The 20064-nt window shown below is 37.3% G+C and overlaps 1 protein-coding gene across 1 annotated transcript in view; it reads left to right on the top strand.

Annotated features, from left to right (window-relative positions):
* F13A1 (coagulation factor XIII A chain) overlaps positions 1-20064 on the top strand; it is a 328117-nt gene that overhangs the window by 214779 nt on the left and 93274 nt on the right. Inside the window, exon 11 of the mRNA XM_053714703.1 lies at positions 2471-2624. Coding sequence (XP_053570678.1) covers positions 2471-2624 — 154 coding nt within the window. The remainder of the gene's footprint in view (positions 1-2470; positions 2625-20064) is intronic.

Genomic DNA, 20064 nt, shown 5'->3' with positions numbered 1-20064 from the left:
ACAATGCTATTTACTATTGGCTATAATAGTTATTATGTTTTGAGTTCATATTGTGTGTGTCTGTTCATCCATGTATGCCTATGGTTCACCACTAGTTTGTATAGCCATGGAGGTAAGCATATCCTTGTAACATGATTCATGCTTCAACCCATCTATTAGAGAACTAGACAATGTGTGAATAGCTCCAGTGTATACCTCACTGCCCTCCTCCCCAGCTGCTACCATATTAACCCCACTAGTATACTACTTCCATATGACGTGTTTTTAAAGCCTATTCTGATTTTTCAAATTTTAGATGTGAGGCTTTCAATGAGGTTCTGGTGTCTAACATACCTTCACAGCGAGAGTTACGTTGCAAGCTTTATTATATTTATGTTCCTAGGAAATGATATTACCTACGTTGAATTTAATATTGGTTCCAACTATATGTCTCTGTCGGGTCCCTCTCCTCCCTTTCCCGCCGGTACTTGTTGCCTGCGGGTCATACCCCTACTCCTTTTTCCCACATCGCCTATAGCTGGCATTTCCCTAGGAGAGGGGCTCACCCAGAAGTCCCTTATACTCCATACATGTTACTGTTCCCCCCCTCCACATAATGTTGTTAAGAGCTACTCTTATTTATTTTATAGAAAACGAATTTACTTATATTACGTGTTGGATTAAGACTCAGTTGCTTTCTATTTAACTATGACCCTTCTCTGTATAATAGCGCTCAGTTTAAGATATATGATATGATATGTGGGTCAACTTATATGTACGACCACCTTCATGATGTTAGAGTAGTGCTCTTACAACTATTAAGATCATTTGCCCTGTAGTCTTTGTTTTCCTCCCTCCATTTCCCCCTCATTACGAGCGGCTCTTGCCCGCTGCTTCCCTCCCCCCACACTCAGACCTCTGAGAGGTCGGTTAAAAGCCAATGCCCTATCTCCTATCATTTATAGTTTATACAGCATTTCTTATCTCGTGATAGGGTTCATTAGTTGAATAATATAAAAATCGAGGTCTCATTGATATATGCTCCTGTTACCTGTGTTTCCTATATCATATTTTACCTTTTCTCTTCATGGTGGCAGAAGTGGTATTATAACACTTGTCAACTGTTCTACTATTATCTATATGTATGTATGACACCAATAGAGGTTAAATATTGTGAGAACAACTACTTTAGTGGTGCACCAATGTTTTAACCCACATTTATCTTTTGTATGAGAAATGTAATAGTGTTTTCATTATTTCTGATCCGTGCCTGGACATGTTGTTTGTTCTAATGTTACTTATTACCTCAATAAAAATTATTTAAAAAAAAAGAAAATTAAATGTATGATAACAAATGTAAGAAGCATGACAAGTAAAATGGGGGAGCTGGAGCTCTTAGTAGCAGAAGAGGACTATGACATTATCACTAGTATAACTGAAACTTGGTGGGATGATTCACATGACTGGGCAGTTAACTTAGAGGGGTATACTTTATTTAGGAGGGACAGGAATAATGAAAGGGGTGGAGGAATCTGCACCCGCTAGGCGTGGCCTAGCAGGAGCACACATACACATATATACACACACACACACACATTGGAGCCCTTTCCAGTCAAGCACCTTACCATATACCATAACCCTTTTTAAACCTTTTTATTCATATTTAAATTATATATATATTTAAAAAAAAGTATATATACAGTATATATATATATATATATATATATATATATATATATATATATATATATATATAGTTTATTTTAATTTTATTTTTTTATGTGTTTTGTGAGCTTTTTTAAACCATTACACTTTTCTTCAGGTCTTAAGTCTCACTAAATATTCTAGTGCAGTTTCGGCTTTCGCTCAAGCGCAAGTTATAACATTCAATTTGTAATATGAGTGGTAGTTAGAACGTTTGCGATCTCCATTGAAAGTATAGGTAGGTTGCGCTCATCTAGAGAGATGTTGGCCATGCTAGCCCCTCTCTGGTACACGCACTTTTCCATGGACTTGTAATATCAAGTCGCACACTAATGTTAGCGCGGTACAGATATATTGCATATAGTGATCTGCGCTATCATTAGCTCGCCACTTGTAATCTGGCCCTATTTTAGCAGTATGATATATTGAATAAATTAGGAATTATTGAAAAAGACACATGCTAAGGGTTTTTAATTGTGTTATTTTCCTGTTATACTCCACATGCTCCCTGTCATTTCCGTAAAAACAATATAAGTAGTAGAACAGATAGTGTACATTGTGACCAAGCATTTTATGCAGTCTGTGAGGAAATATAAAGAAAGCATAAATTTCTCTGCATGAAATTCTTACAGCTCAGACAGTAAACCAGTGTGCTGGGTTAAAGAAACTGACCTAGACAATAAGCGGATACTAATTTTATACATAAGCAATACATAAAGAAGATACTGTATAAGATATATTATGGTTATGTGCTGTTTAAAATACTGTATATGTTGTATCATTTTAGGTGAACAGTGATATTGTTTATTCCAAGGCAATGAGAGATGGTTCAAAAGTGATTGAGTATGTTGACAAAACCCACGTGGGCCAGAAAATTGTGACTAAAGAAATTAGTGGAAATGGTGCCCAGGATATAACAGATACCTACAAATTTTCTGAAGGTAATTCAATGCGTATATTGAACATGAATGCCCTTGTATCCTAGATTTTAATGGAAGCATAGGACATAATTTAATAGACTTTTTTCTTTTGCAAAAGTTTATAGCAATAAAAAAGTAACTTTGACAATAAATAACTTTTCTATAAATAGGTTGATACACACACATAATTAGTCATGCACAGGCTTGTGTTCACATCTGAAATCCCATATTATCACAAATGTTCTATAAACATAGGGAGAAATATTGAGCACTTTTATAAGCACAAGTCCGTCTCTTTTGAACTCCCATAAAAATACATTTTATTTCAAAGTTTCAAAATAAAATCATTCTCTAAACATTTCTATAATTTATATGATAAAGCAGCAACAAACATTTTTTTCTTACGAATTTCAAAACGTTTTAAAATTAGCTAGCCCCCTGCATTTTGTGACAGCCATTGGCCAATCACAGACCTATATACCTATACACTAAACTGTTGCACATGCTCAGTAGCTGGTTCTTCAGAAGGTGTAGATATAAAAAGATTGTGCACATTTTGATAATGGAACCAAGTAAGAAAGTCTCTTAAAATCATTAGAGTTCATTTCTAACTGTAGTGTCCCTTTAAGTATTAACTGTTTTTGCACTTTGGGATAAAAAGTCATGCTACACTTTCCCTTTTGTTAATGAATGATTCTGTCGCCTTCTGATGCTAACCGCATTCTTTGCTATAATGTGGTAGAATGAGGCAGGAGCATGGAACCGTCCTCATTTTTGCTATTTTTTGAGTGCTCCTACATGGTTACAATACCATATAGCACAAAATAATGCTACACATACTGAGGAAAGTTTCAGCTGCCTGCTGATTGTCATAATTACAGCAAATACATCACAGCTTTGAACATATTTTTTTAATTCTGGTAAAAAATCGAAACATCATTACTATTCACCCTTCTCACTACAGAAGTATATTAAAATTATTTAGTTGTTGGTGTCATGGCTCATAAATTATTGTAGCAGTGGCGGAGAAACTGTATTATATAATAAGGGGAACAATACGCTTTCAACTTTGTATTATAAATAAGAATTTCACAGCGTTTTTTGCATGTGCAGTGTAGTTTAAAGGGACAGTCTAGGCCAAAATAAACTTTCATTATTCAGATAGAGCATGCAATTTTAAACAATTTTCCAATTTACTTTTATCACCAATTGTGCTTTGTTCTCTTGGTATTCTTAGTTGAAAGCTTAACCTAGGAGGTTCATATGCTAATTTATTAGACTTTGAAGCCCACCTCTATCAGATTGCATTTTAACAGTTTTTCACCACTAGAGGGTGTTAGTTCACATATTTCATATAGATAACACTGTGCTCGTGCACGTGAAGTTATCTGGGAGCAGGCACTGATTGGCTAGACTGCAAGTCTGTCAAAAGAACTGAAAAAAGGGGCAGTTTACAGAGGCTTAGATACAAGATAATCACAGAGGTTAAAAGTATATTAATATAACTGTGTTGGTTATGCAAAACTGGGAAATGGGTAATACAGGGATTATCTATCTTTTAAAACAATATAAATTATGGTGTAGACTGTCCCTTTAATTACGATTACTATGTGCCTTAAAATAGGTTTTTTTTTCTGCATCATTTTAATATGGATTTTTTTGCAGAACAATTTTGTTTTTTTATTTTTAATGCAATTAAACAAACAAAACATGTTACTGCATAATTTTTTTAAAATATTTAATTTATTTGTTTTATATATATATATATATATATATATATATATATATATATATATATATATATATATATATATATATATATATATATATAAACATTGCCTTCACATACATAAAAGCAGGGTATTTTTATTGATAAAAAATCAAAACATAAAATTACATATTTACAAAAATATACAAAAAATTTACATCAGAAAATACATAAAAATAAATTCAAATATACACAGATATATATTTGCTGATACAGATAGGCCATTCCAAAGAGAAACTTTACTAGCATACTTTATCTCTCTCCTATCTACACATATTAACACATAAATATATATTTATATAACATATACATATATATTTACAGGGAACACACAGTTCCCATAAACTGCAATGTAAAGGCAATTTTCACCCCACACCCGCCTACTTTAACCCCTAAAACTGCTTAGTGCGGGTGTTTTTTATTTTAAAAAATGCTACTTTTTTTTAAATAAAAAAACTCTCACCTAGATTACAAGCTTTGCGCTATAGAGGGTACGAAAAGAACGCAACAAAAGTTGCATTATTTCACCATCCATATCGCTGCCATTACAAGTTTTGGAAAAGCAGCCTTGTGCGTGCGATATGGTGGTGTTGAGCTCCACACCGCACAAAATCCAAGCGCTGCTTTGACGTGCTTGTGCATGCTTTCTCCATAGACATCAATGGGGAGAGAGTGTTAGTAAAAAAACTAACACCTGAAGCGCGGAATGAAAAGTTCTGTAGCGCAACCCCATTGATGTCTATGAGGAAAAAACACCCTAACATAAACCCCAAGTCTAAACACCCCTAATCTGCTGACTTCGCTGACACCTACATAAAGTTATTATCCCCTAATCTGCCACTCCCGACATCGCCACCACTAATAAAATTTATTAACCCCTATTCCACCGCTCCCCGATATCGCTGCCACTATAATAAAGTTATTAACCCCTATTCCCCTGCACCCCAACATCACCCACACTATAATAAAGATATTAACCCCTATTCCTCCGTTCCCCGACATTGCCGCCACTAAATAAAGTCATTAACCCCTAAACCTCTGGCCTCCTACATCACTGCCACTAAATAAATCTATTAACCCCTAAACCGCCAGCCCCCCACATCGCAAAAAAATAAATTAAACTATTAACCCCTAAACCTAACAACCCCCTAACTTTAAATTAAAATTACAATATCCCTATCTTAAAATAAATAAAAACTTACCTGGGAAATTAAAAAACCTAAGCTTAAACTATAAATTAAACTAACATTACTATTATACTAAAATTAAAATAACTACAAATTAAATAAATTAAATTACACATTAAAAAAACCTAACACTACTAAAATAATTACAATCTACATTACACCCCTGTCAACTGAAGCCGATGGATCCGGTTATTGTCCAGGAATACAGGGGGGTGAATCACCCTCATGTATAAACTTCACCCCACTGGAATCCTCCTGTGAAGACACTGGTGTAACCAAAAGAGTTTCTTGAGAATTATTAAATTCCAACAAAAATGATGCTTCAAAAGTACTAGTCCCAAAACCAACCAAATGTGCTTCTTTCTCCTCTACTTGGTCACCCCACGATTTATCAAGGGGTTAGAACCTAGTTTTAAGTTCCAGTCTCCCAGGCTTTATATCTGTACTCTTGCCTTTGGAAATGCTTTGTTGCATAGGAACTACACTTTTCCCTTTTCTTTGCTGAGTTTGCCAGTGAGATTCTTTATCCTCTTCCTGAGGTTTTAGGATAATAGGATCTGAATAACTCACATCTTCCTTCCTTTGTCCTAATTTACAATGAGACATGTATGTGCTATCTAAAAAGAGTGGACCATCCACATTCTCAACCCAAAATTAGGCTTTGTCACTAAAGGATTTTTCCTCTTCATGGTTATGATTATGCTGAGCCTTATAGTACAAATTGCAAACAATGGGGTTGATGCATTCACTGATTTAATCACAGGCTGTAGAAATATGTCCTCTGGAACCAAACTTAAAGCAACATTTTGGCTGCCCACGATAATAGCATCTCCTTTCATTGCCAATGTAAAGGACGTTTGGCAGATGGATTCTTATATTATCCCATGAAAAAAACTTGACTTCAAACAAATAACCTATATTCCAATAATCACCAATGATCTTTTTAGGCCCACTAAGGACTTCACATTGGCGTTTTAAACAGAAAATGATGTCCTCTTCTGGAATAGATTCATGATTAAATGCAATTCTAACAGAAACAGACTCTAATCTGATAATTGAACTTGCCTCAACATTCTTTCACTCAGGTGTGTTTTTAATTTTTACAATTTTATACTGCCAGAAAGTCTCCAGATGAAAGCTGATATCATATGCTCTGAATATGGAGCATGTAGCAGAGAATAAACAGCATCTGAATGAAATCCCAATGATTTCTTAATAAGCACCTGACCCACATACTCCAGACCTCTGTCTGTGTGATTGGCACAATAGGTTAATCTGACAACATTCCTCCTCTTTAGAGGATTTTTCATAGGTACATTAGAAAAAGACTTTAAGCTTCAGGTCTGGAAGTCTGTGAAGGAATCAGTAGCATTTGCATTTTTAAAACTTGGGGTACTTTACAAACAGGAGGTACAAATGATACAACACAGTCAAAAGACTTACTGGGGTCTGCTGCAGCTCCATGCAGTCTTGTAACTACAGGCTTTTTGGGACTAACCTCAGTTCCTGGCAATTCTGTAGTTATTATCTCTTTAATTCCCACATCTGATCCATGCAGCTGTTGGCTGTTGCAAATCTGTAGCTTCTGGCTTATGCTGTAATACTGTGCTTTATTTGCTTTAAGCTGCACTGTGTAATTAGTAATGCTTGCAGGCTGCATTATATATTGTGAATTGCTGCAACATTTCTCCACACTACTCAAATTCATTGCCTCCTCATAATCCACACATGTGTCCTAAGCACAAGCAACATTCATGACTGTATTACTTTACTGCAGATTTCTCTACCCTAGGTGGAGGGTCAGCACACTCAGCCACCATTTCAACACAAACACTGATTGTAGCACCTGCACATAGCTGTTTGTTGCTTTGCTCTAATTCACTCGAGCAGGATTAATTTTCTTTTCTAGCCTAAGTTAAAGTCTTCCTTTAACTTAGTACACAGTACACTGCCCCTTTAGTAACTCACAGAGCCATATTTCTGGTGTCAAGAGGCTGATCCCATTGTTTTCAAAATCTTGTTCTCAATGGTAAGTTTATTGCTGAATTTTTGTGAACCATGGGCGCGATCTGATATAGATCATAGTTTGCGGCGCAAGTGAGGGAACCCCCGTCACCTGTAGTTTCAGCTCGCAACTCAAGCTATCCCATATACAGCACCATCAGATGCTAAAGTGCCGTAAGTCGGATAAACCAGCAATGTCCAGAAATCTGCGTAAGTACAAATTTCTGGATTCGCCAGTGACTTACAGCACTTTATAAACTGCCGGCGCCTACAAAACCTGACTAAGTTATTAAATCTCCCGTACTATCTAACACGCCTCCCAAACATAGCCCGACATGTATACTCCTCTATCCGCAATCCCCCCTTACCCCTAACACTCTCCTAATAATAAAAAATGTATTAACCCCTAAACGCCGCTCCCGGACCCCGCCGCACCTAATAAAGTTATTAATCCCTAAACCGCCGCTCCCGGACCCCGCCGCCACCTACATTAACTACCCCCTAATGTGAGCCCCTTACACTGCCACCACCTACATTACCTACCCCCTAATGTGAGCTCCTACCCCGCCGCCATCTACATTAACTACCCCCTAATGTGAGCTCCTACCCCGCCGCCAGCTATATTAAAATTATTAACCCCTAATCTAATCCCCCTACCCCGCCGCCAGCTATATTAAAATTATTAACCCCTAATTTAAATCCCCCTACCCCGCCACCAGCTATATTAAATTTATTAACCCCTAATCTAAATCCCCCTACACCGCCGCCACCTATATTACATTTATTAACCCCTAATCTAGTCCCCCTATACCGCCGCCACCTATATTAAATTAATTAACCCCTAATCTAATCCCCCTATACCGCCGCCACCTATATTAAATTAATTAACCCCTAAAATACTAAACTATCCCTACCACTAAACCTAAGTCTAACCCTACAAAAAGCCCTGAAAAGGGCTTTTTGCGTGGCATTACCCCAAAGTAAACAGCTCTATTGCCAGCCCTTAAAAGGGTTTTTGCTGGGCTTTGCCCCAAAGTAATCAGCTCTTTTACCAGCCCTTAAAAGGGCTTTTGGCGGGGCATTGTCAAAAAGTAGACAGCTCTTATGCCTATATTATATTATATATATTAACTATATTAACCCTAATTATATTAGGGTTAATATAGTTAATATAGTTATTATGTTATATATATATATATATATATATATTAAGTATACTAACCCTATCTAACTCTAACACTCCTAACTAAATTCTTATTAAAATAAATCTAATTAATATTATTAATTAAAAATTCCTATTTAAATCTAAATACTTTCCTATAAAATAAACCCTAAGATAGCTACAATATAATTAATAATTACATTGTAGCTATTTTAGGGTTTATATTTATTTTACAGGTAACTTGGTATTTATTTTAACTATGTACAATAGCTATTAAATAGTTAATAACTTTTTAATAGCTACCTAGTTAAAATAATTACCAATTTACCTGTAAAATAAATCCTAACCTAAGTTACAAATACACCTACACTATCAATAAATTAAATAAACTACAAATATCTAAACTAAAATATAATTAAATACACTAAACTAAATTACAAAAAAAAAAAACACTAAATTACAAAAATGAAAAAAGATTACAAGAATTTTAAGCTAATTACACCTATTCTAAGCCCCCTAATAAAATAATAAAGCCCCCCAAAGTAAAAAAATGTCCCTACCCTATTCTAAATTACAAAAGTTAACAGCTCTATTACCAGCCCTTAAAAGGGCCTTTTGCGGGGCATGCCCCAAAGTAAACAGCTCTTTTGCCTGTAAAAAAAAAACACAATACCACCCCCAACATTAAAACCCACCACCCACATACCCCTACTCTAAACCCACCCAAACTCCCCTTAAAAAAACCTAACACTAAGCCCCAGAAGATCTCCCTACCTTGAGTCGTCTTCACCCAGCCGGGCCGAACTCTTCATCCAATCCGGGCGATGTCTTCATCCAAGCGGCAAAGAAGAAGTCTTCCATCCGGCGATGTCTTCATCCAAGCGGCAAAGAAGAAGTCTTCCATCTGGAGATGTCTTCATCTAATCGGCAAAGAAGAGGTCCTCCATCGGGGCGAAGTTTCCTTTAAATGACGTCATCTAAGATGGCGTCCGTCGAATTCCGATTGGCTGATAGGATTCTATCAGCCAATCGGAATTAAGGTGAGAAAATCAGATTCAAGTTCAATCCAATTGGCTGATCCAATCAGCCAATCAGATTGAGCTCGCATTCTATTGGCTGTTACGATCAGCCAATGATCAGCCAATCATATTTTTTTACCTTAATTCCGATTGGCTGATAGAATCCTATCAGCCAATCGGAATTCGACAGACGCCATCTTGGATGACGTCATTTAAAGGAAACTTCATTCGTCGTTCAGTCGTCGGGCCAGCTGGATGTTCCGCCTCGGAGGGCTGAAGAAAGAAGATTGAAGATGCCGCTTGGAGGAAAACTTCACCCCGATGGAGGACCTCTTCTTTGCCGCTTGGATGAAGACATCGCCGGATGGAAGACTTCTTCTTTGCCGCTTGGATGAAGACATCGCCCGGATTGGATGAAGAGTTTGGCCCGGCTGGGTGAAGACGACTCAAGGTAGGGAGATCTTCTGGGGCTTAGTGTTAGGTTTTTTTAAGGGGGGTTTGGGTGGGTTTAGAGTAGGGGTATGTGGGTGGTGGGTTTTAATGTTGGGGGGTGGTATTGTGTTTTTTTTTACAGGCAAAAGAGCTGTTTACTTTGGGGCATGCCCCGCAAAAGGCCCTTTTAAGGGCTGGTAATAGAGCTGTTAACTTTTGTAATTTAGAGTAGGGTAGGGATTTTTTTTTATTTTGGGGGGCTTTATTATTTTATTAGGGGGCTTAGAATAGGTGTAATTAACTTAAAATTCTTGTAATCTTTTTCTATTTTTTGTAATTTAGTGGGTTTTTTGTAATTTAGTTTAGTGTATTTAATTGTATTTTAGTTTAGATATTTGTAGTTTATTTAATTTATTGATAGTGTAGGTGTATTTGTAACTTAGGTTAGGATTTATTTTACAGGTAAATTGGTAATTATTTTAACTAGGTAGCTATTAAATAGTTATTAACTATTTAATAGCTATTGTACCTAGTTAAAATAAATACCAAGTTACCTGTAAAATAAATATAAACCCTAAAATAGCTACAATGTAATTATTAATTATATTGTAGCTATCTTAGGGTTTATTTTATAGGTAAGTATTTAGATTTAAATAGGAATATTTTAATTAATAATATTAATTAGATTTATTTTAATAAGAATTTAGTTAGGGGTGTTAGAGTTAGATAGGGTTATTATACTTAATATATATATATACTATAATAACTATATTAACTATATTAACCCTAATATAATTAGAGTTAATATAGTTAATATATATAACATAATAACTATATTAACTATATTAACCTTAATATAATTAGGGTTAATATAGTTAATATATATAATATAATAACTATGTTAACTATATTAACCCTAATATAATTAGGGTTAATATAGTTAATATATATAACATAATAACTATATTAACCCTTATATAATTAGGGTTACTATAGTTAATATAGGTGGCGGCGGTGTAGGGGGATTAGATTAGGGGTTAATGTATTTAATATAGGTGGCCGCGGTGTAGGGGGATTAGATTAGGGGGTGATACATTTATTATAGGGGGCGGTGGTGTAGGGGGATTTAGATTAGATGCAAAAGAGCTGATTACTTTGTGACAAAGCCCCGCAAAAAGCCCTTTTAAGGGCTGGTAAAAGAGCTGATTACATTAGGGCAATGGCCCGCAAAAAGCCCTTTTAAGACTTAGGTTTAGTGGTAGGGATAGTTTAGTATTTTAGGGGTTAAATAATTTAATATAGGTGGCGGCGTTATAGGGGGATTAGATTAGGGGTTAATAATTTAATATAGGTGGCGGCGGTATATTGGGATTAGACTAGGGGTTAATATTTTAATATAGCTGGCGGCGGTGTAAGGGGCTCACATTAGGGGGTAGGTAATGTAGGTGGCAGCGGTGTAGGGGTTCACATTAGGGAGTAGATAATGTAGATGGCGGTGGTGTAAGGGGCTCACATTAGGGGGTAGCTAATGTAGGTGGTGGCGGTGTAGGGGCTCACATTAGGGGGTTATACATTTAATGTAGGTGGCGGCGGGGTCCGGGAGCGGCGGTTTAGGGGTTAAATACTTTATTAGGGATTGCGGAGGGGGATCGCGGTTGACAGGTAGATAGACATTGTGCATGCGTTAGGTGTTAGGTTTTATTTAGCAGTTTGCGGTTGCCAGGTAGATAGACATTGCGCATGCGTTAGGTTTTATTTAGCAGCTAGTTTTGGGAGTTACAGGGCTCCAATAGACAGCGTAAGGCTTACTACGCCTGCAATTTGTGGCGAGGTGAAAATGGAGTAGAATTTCTCCATTTTCGCCACTTAAGTCCTTACGCTGTATATTGGATACCAAACTCTGCTGGTTTGGTATACCTGTCTATGGCTTAAAAAACTACGGCTGAAGGCAGAAATATACGAGCGTAACTTCTAGGTTACGCCGTATATGTGATACCAAACCAGCGCAAAATTTGGCGTTGCCGGCTTTTGCGGGCGACTCTGCTTATCGGATCGGGGCCCATATCATTAAGGCAAGGAAACCATTTCCTTGTTTATATGGAATTTCCCATATAGAGAATCCATAAAGCTGATGTTTGAGCCGGCTTGAGAAAGGAGTTTTAAACCTGAAATAAATACAATTATTACTGAGGTGTGTGGTGTTACCTAGAACATTTGTGTATATCTATGGCCTTGAATCAATAAACCTCATTAGTAAAACTAAAATACTGATGAAAAAATCTTGTCTCAACTTCGCCACTTGAAATTCGGGGAATTCAAAAAGATCTGTACTTGCCACTCGTCAGAGCAATGAGATGTGAAATCAGTTCCATTGAAAACATACAGCAACAAAAAAATACTCTGTCAAACAATTTCCTCTAACATATGCACAAAACAAACCTTGAAAAAGGTTACTGAAAAATAATAGAAAACAAGTAACAAGACAACCTTGTGAGCTGTGACATAACAAGATAAGACTGTGGGCCCGATTTATTAATGCCTGGTGGAAATGAATACGCTGCAGAGTATCATGTCCGCTAGACATCGCTGAATGCGGACAGCATATGCTGTTGGCATTCAGCATTGCACAATCAGTTCTAGTGAACTGCTTGTGCAATGCCACCTCCTGCACATTTGTGGCCAACCGGCCGCTAGCAGGGGGTGTCAATCAACTTGATCGTATGAGATCGGGTTGATTGCTGTATGCCGCTCAGAGCTGGCGGATCCAGTTAAGGAGTACCGGTCTTAAACCCGCTGCTTCTTAACTCCTGTTTCCAGCGAAGCTGAAGGCTCACGCGGAAACAGGGTGAGTTGGTCCTATTCGGGGCATAGTAAATCGGCCCCTGTGAGAGAAGGTACTCCACACATGCAATAGCATCTTGTTTAATCCTGCATGCTGCGTCATGGTTTAAATGAGCAAATCTCAATTTAATAAATATAAGCTCACCTTAATGACTTGATCCTCAGTGGTCTAACAACTGTCCATAGATCTAGCCATATGAGTGCATGATTGTATTTATTGTTAATGTTTGCATGTAAAGGAATCAATGGTTAAAATGATTGCATAGGGGGAGATACTTGCAGATAGTGAGGATCAGCATTTCTGTGTATAGGTAGCTTTACAGAAATTAATGAGCTGTTTTTTTCTTCTTAATAAAGAATCAGTAATAGGGTGGGCTGCTTTAAAACCATCCTCATTATTAGTGTTTAAAAGCTACAAATGAGCTGTAAGATCTACTAGGGCGTGATGGAATTTAGCTAGAAATTAATTTTTACATTAAACATGGATTTTAATAAAACATATAGGGCCAGATTACAAGTGGAGCGCTATCGTTAGTGCTAGGAGCATAAAGGCGATCGGAAGAATGCAGTGTTCTTTATGCTCAAATCCATATTACAAGTGGCACGCTGTTCAAATTACCACAAATATGTTTGCGCAAACTTGTGGTAATTTACGCTCCCCATAAAGAGGTAATATGTGCTGGTATTACAAGTTGAAAGTAAATGCGATCGCTTGAAAGCAACCACATTTACTGCTCTAACCTTTTAGGTTGCGTAAGAGTTTGACCAGAGGAAACAGTTGCACAAAACTATCCTAATAACCCCAAAACCACCAACCCCACATTGCCAACTACCTCTTTAAACTATAAAAACCTATACCACCACACTCCCCCACTGCAAAGTAAATACACTATTAACTCCAAAACCGCCAAATAAAAATAAATAAAAAACCTAACATTACTATGAGGTCTGCTTCTGCTCTAAGGCTTTAAGTTGCAGAAGTTTTTTATCTGTGATTCAAGAGAAAAGACTGTAATCAGTATTAGTTAAAAGCAGGGAGGCAAACAACCAACTCTAGCATAGTTTCCAACGTTCCCATTTTTCCAGGGACAGTAATGTTTTTTGCTTCCTGTCCCGGATTTCATTGTCTTTGAGGTGGCTGTGGTTTTCATTTTTGCTATGTTTTCATTAGCAGTCTCATTGCATGTAAGTTTTTTCTATAGTCTCCTTTATCTGTGATCTTGTGGTTTGCAGTGCACAGAACAGTGTCAGGTAAGGGGAAGCCATGAGATGTGATATAGAATACCAGGGAGAACTGGTGGCAAGGAGTGAGGACCCAAGGCATCTCAAAAGTGTTGCACAATTTGGAACATGTTTAATTTATATACTGAGACTTGTCTTAACAGAAGGTTAAGCCATTGGGATCTTCATGTCTGGTTCAGAGAACATACAAAAAAAATACAGATGTAGTCAGGCATTTCTCCATCCTATAATATAAAAGGCCAAGTGTGTTTGTCTGAAGCTGTCATGTGCAGTAGAGACAGCACGAGGACAAACACACCTGACCTTACCTGACATGCTGTTTGCTGCAAAAGTGGGTGTAGCGGGGCGGGAGTGTGGGCATGGCCGGCGGGAACGTGGACGAGGGGAGAGAAATAGAAAGAGAGGGGGAGAGACAAAAAGAGATAGGAAAGAGCTAAAGAGAGGGGGAAGAGCAGAAGAGAGGGGGAAATGCAGAAGAGAGGGAGGAGAGAGAGAAAAAGAGGAGAAAGAGCAAAAGAGAGGGGAAAGAGCAAAATAGAGGGAAGAGAGAGAAAAAAAGATGGGGGGGAGAGAGCAAAAGAGTGGGAGAGAGAGAGCAAAAGAGAGGGGGGAGAGAGAGCAAAATAGATGGGGGAGAGAGAGCAATAGAGAGGGGGAGAGAGAGAGCAATAGAGAGGGGGAGAGAGAGCAAAAGAGAGGAATGGAGAGAGAGCAAAAGAGAGGGGAGAGAGACAGAGCAAAAGAGAGGGAAGAGAGACAGAGCAAAAGAGAGGGGGGAGAGAGAGAGCAAAAGAGAGGGGGGAGAGAGAGAGCAAAAGAGAGGAGGGAGAGAGAGAGCAAAAGAGAGGGATGGAGAGAAAGAGCAAAAAAAAGGAGAGAGATACAGAGCAAAAGAGAGGGGGAGAGAGATCGCAAAAGACAGGGGGGAGAGAGAGAGCAAAAGAGAGGGGGGAGAGAGAGAGCGCAAAAGAGAGGGGGAGAGAGCGAAAATGAGAGGGGAGAGAGCGCAAAAGAGAAGAGGAGAGAGAGAGAGCACAAAAGAGAGGGGGAGAGAGAGCATGCAAAAGAGGGGGGGGGAGAGAGAGCGCAAAAGAGAGAGAGAACGCAAAAGAGAGGGGGGAGAGAGAGCGTAAAAGAGAGGGGGAGAGAGAGCAAAAGAGAGGGGGAGAGAAAGCAAAAGAGAGGGGGAGAGAGGGAGCAAAAGAGAGGTGGAGCGAGAGAGAGCGCAAAAGAGTGGAGGAGAGAGCACAAAAGAGAGGGGGAGAGAGCAAAAGAGAGGGGGAAGAGAGAGAGCAAAAGAGAGGGGGAGAGAGAGAGCAAAAGAGAGGTGGAGCGAGAGAGAGCGCAAAAGAGAAGGGGAGAGAGCGCAAAAGAGAGGGGTAGAGAGCACAAAAGAGAGGGGGAGAGAGCACAAAAGAGAGGGGGAGAGAGAGAGCAAAGGGTGGGACCGCTGCACTGCAAAAAATGGCCCGTGTGAACGGGCTTTAGGACTAGTATATTAATAAAAAAATGAATATTTAGCTTATTAACCCCTTCGCTACTAGAAATTACAGAGAATTTTTTTTAGCATTTTTGCTATCACTCCGTTCAAACAGAAATTACCTAAGAAAGATATATATATATATATATATATATATATATATATATATATATATATATATATATATATATATATATATATATATATATATATATATATATATATATATATATATATATATATATATATATATATATATAGGCATAAAATGAGCTTTCAGTGGATGACAATTTCAACTAGAATATATATATATATAATGATTCATTATTATCACATAACACAAACACCTGTAGCTTTCTAACTATAACTGTAGAAAAAAAAAATCTCAAAATGTGATTCGGCTAAGACCAAACGTATGTATTTTTTATTGTTTTTGATCATTTTAAGGTCTTTATCTGCAGGCAGCTATGTAGCAGGTCCTTTAACAATGTAATGGGGTAACTTTCATCCAGTTAAGCAGGACTGCCAAAATTCTCAAAACTCACACCCAAAACTACCTATCACCTAGATTACGAGTTTTGAGCACTATAGGGAAAGTAAAGAATGCCATTACAAGTTTAAAAAAAACCCAGCTTGTGCGGGGGATATGGCTGCGCTGAGCTCTATACTGCACACAAAAGCAGCAGTGTTTTGACGTGCTCGTGCACACTTTCCCCATAGTCATCAATTGGGAGAGCCAGCAAAAACAAAGTCTAACACCTGCGATCGCGGAAACAAGAGCTCTATAACGCTGCCCCACTGATGTCCATGGGGAAAAAGAAACTACATTTTAAACCTAAGACCCTAACATAAACCCTAAGTCTAAACACCCCTAATCTGCTTATATTGTAACATCTTAGGTTTTATTTTTATTTCACAGGTAAGTTTGTATTTATTTTAACTAGGTAGACTAGTTAGTAAATAGTTATTAACTATTTACTAACTACCTAGCTAAAATAAATACAAACTTACCTGTGAAATAAAACCTAACATGCCTTACACTAAAACCTAACATTACAAAAAATAAAAAAAAACTACCATTACAAAAACAAACAAACTAAATTATCCAAAAAAAATAAAGATTATTCCTATTCTAATACCTTTAAAAAAAAACACTCCAAAATAAAAAAGTCTAATCTAGAATAAACTACCAAGGGCCCTAAAAGGGCCTTTTATAGGGCATTGCCCTGGGTTAAACAGCTCTTTTGCTCCAAAAAAATACAAACACCCCCTAACACTATACAAACCCAACCCCCCAAACTACCAAGGGCCCTTAAAAGGGCCTTTTTGGGGGCCCTTAAAAGGGCCTTTTGTAGGACATTGCCCTGAGATAAACAGCTCTTTTGCTACAAAAAATAAAACACCCCCTAAAAATATACATTATACAAAATAAAAAATGAAATCATCAAAAATAAAAAAGAATTACACCTAATCTAACAGCCCTATCAAAATAAAAAAGCCCACCCAAGAAAAAAACTAACCTACAATAAACTACCAATGGTCCTTAAAAGGGCCTTTTGTGGGGCATTGCTTTGAACAGCCAATAGAATGAGAGCTCAATCATATTGGCTGGCTGATTGGAACAGTCAATAGGATTTTAGCAGCTCTAATTCCTATTGGCTGATTGAGGAACTTGATGATTTAACCTGCATTAAAGACTATAACAGAGTAAAAAGAAAATGCTCTATGTTAGATCATTTTATTATTACACTATTGCTTGAATATAATGGGGGACAAAGGGATTAAACAGTTACAGGTAGATTACGAGTTTTGCGTTACGTCTTTTAACGCTGAAAAAAATGCCAATTTCAGCGTAATGGTAGTAACGCAGCTATTTAGGCGAGTCGTGTCGGTATAGCTATCCCGCAAGCAGTTTAGCCTGTAACGCAACGTCCATTCCACAGTAAAAAAAAAATGACGTTTTTGCGTGGGATTTTCATAGCGCCAGTTTTACAGGTTGTGCGGTGAGGCTAAAAAGTTTGCATTACAGCCTATACCGACACGATCCATACCACTGTTTGAAAGCAGTAGTTATGAGTTTTGCGCCACAAAAATGTTTCACAAAACTCATAACTAAAGTGTTACGAAGTACACTAACACCCATAAACTACCTATTAACCTCTAAACCACCACCCTCCCGCATCGCAAACACTATATTAAATTTATTAACCCCTAATCTGCCGCCCAACCACATTGCGACTATTAAATAAATGTATTAACCCCTAATCTGCTGCTCCTGACATCGCCAACACTAATAACAATTATTAACCCCTATTCCGCCGCTCCCTGACATCTCTGCCACTATAATAAAGTTTTTACTGCCTAAACCTCTGGCCTCCCACATCTCCGCCACTAAATAAACCTATTAAGCCCTAAACTGCAGCCCCCCCACATTGCAAAAAACTAAATTAAACTATTAACCCCTAAGCCTAACACCCCCTAACTTTAAATTAAAATTACAATATAACTATATTTAAATAAATAAAAACTTACCTATGAAATAAAAATAAACCTAACATTAAACTATAAATTAACTTAAAGGGACAGTATACACTCATTTTCATATAACTGCATGTAATAGACACTACTATAAAGAATAAGATGCACAGATACTGATATAAAAATCCAGTATAAAATGGTTTAAAAATGTACTTAGAAGCTTTCAGTTTAACTCTGTTGAAAAGGCAGTTGGAAAGGCCACTGTAAGTGGAAAATAAGACACTCCCCCTCCCCCTTCTTTTGCATATGAAAAGACCCTTTACACAAACAGGAGCAAGCTGGAGAAGGTAGCTGATGGTATTCAAATAAAACTTTGGGGCTTGGTTAGGAGTCTGAAAATTAGAGCAATGTTATTTAAAAATAAGCAAAATTATAAAAAATTTTAAAAAACAACTTTATGGGCTTTATAAATAGATCATCTACAAAACATTTATGCAAAGAAAAAATGAGTGTATAATGGCCCTTTAACTAAACATACTATTCTAATAAAATAAAAAATACTACCAATTAAAATATCTAAATTACAAATGTAAACAAACCTAACACTATGAAAAAAATTAAAAACTCTAAAATTATAAAAAATAATAAACACTAAATTACGAAAAATAAAAAATTTTAAGCTTACAAAAAATAATAAGCAAAATTATCAAAAATAAAAACAATTACACCTAATCTAATAGCCTTATAAAAATAAAATGCCCCCCCCCCCCAAAATAAAAATACCCCCTAGCCTACAATAAGTTAAACAGCTCTTTTTACCTGTAAAAAAACACATAATCCCCCCAACAGTGAAACCCACCACCCAACCAACCCCCCAAAATAAAAAAAAATAACTCTAAAAAAAACCTAAGGTATGGGCATTGCCCTTAAAAGGGCATTCAGCTCTTTTTCATTGCCTTTAAAAGGGCATTTAGCTCTTTTTTAAAAGCCCAAACCCTAATCTGAAAAAAAGACACCCCAAAAAATAAAAAAAAATACCTAACACTAACCCCAGAATATCTACTCGCCGCCTGGATGTCTGCTGAATTCCAGACATCCAGGCGGCGAGAAGTCTTCATATAGGCGGCAACATCTTCATCCATCGCGGGGGGCGTCTTCTATCTTCATCCCGGTGAAGCAGTGAAGACATCCAGCGCAGAGCGTCCTCTTCATATGGTCCCCGCCGTAAACTGAAGCTTCAATGCAAGGTAGCCGTTTCAAAATGGCGTACCATGCATTCCTATTGACTGATTTGATTCTTCAAATTCAAATCAGCCAATAGGATGAGAGCTTCTAAAATCCTATTGGCTGTTCAAAACAGCGAATAGGATGAGAGCTACTGAAATCCTATTAGCTGATTTGAACAGCCAATAGGATTTCAGTAGCTCTCATCCTATAGCCCTAAGGGCTATAGTACCATTGGGGTGTAGGTTTCTGCATCAGTCCTTCAGATCTTCCACTGATTTAGCCTCCAGATTTTCGTGGATACATTGACAGTCCAGGAATTTATGATACTCTTAAATACTGAGAAGTGATTCTAGATAACCAGTATTTTTCAGCACGCAAGCCCAGTATGCATTTGCACAATTAGCATCAATGCGGTTATAGACAAAATACTGACATCAAAATGCATTCAGATTTTACATAGATCCTGCAAGAATAAGCTAACTGGGTTTGTTTATGCTTTACTATATAAATCTTAATATATTTTTAAACCACCTCTTTTTATATTTTCTCCTTTTCTTCTCATTGCCTATTTGTCTTCCATTTTCCTCTGCAACTATCCACTTGCCATCCTGTTTACTTATC

The sequence above is a fragment of the Bombina bombina genome, chromosome 5 (genome assembly GCF_027579735.1).
Source record: "Bombina bombina isolate aBomBom1 chromosome 5, aBomBom1.pri, whole genome shotgun sequence".
NCBI classification, from domain to species: Eukaryota; Metazoa; Chordata; class Amphibia; order Anura; family Bombinatoridae; genus Bombina; species Bombina bombina.
Note: the sequence above shows the minus strand (reverse complement) of the source record. Positions and strands in the feature narration are given on the sequence as shown.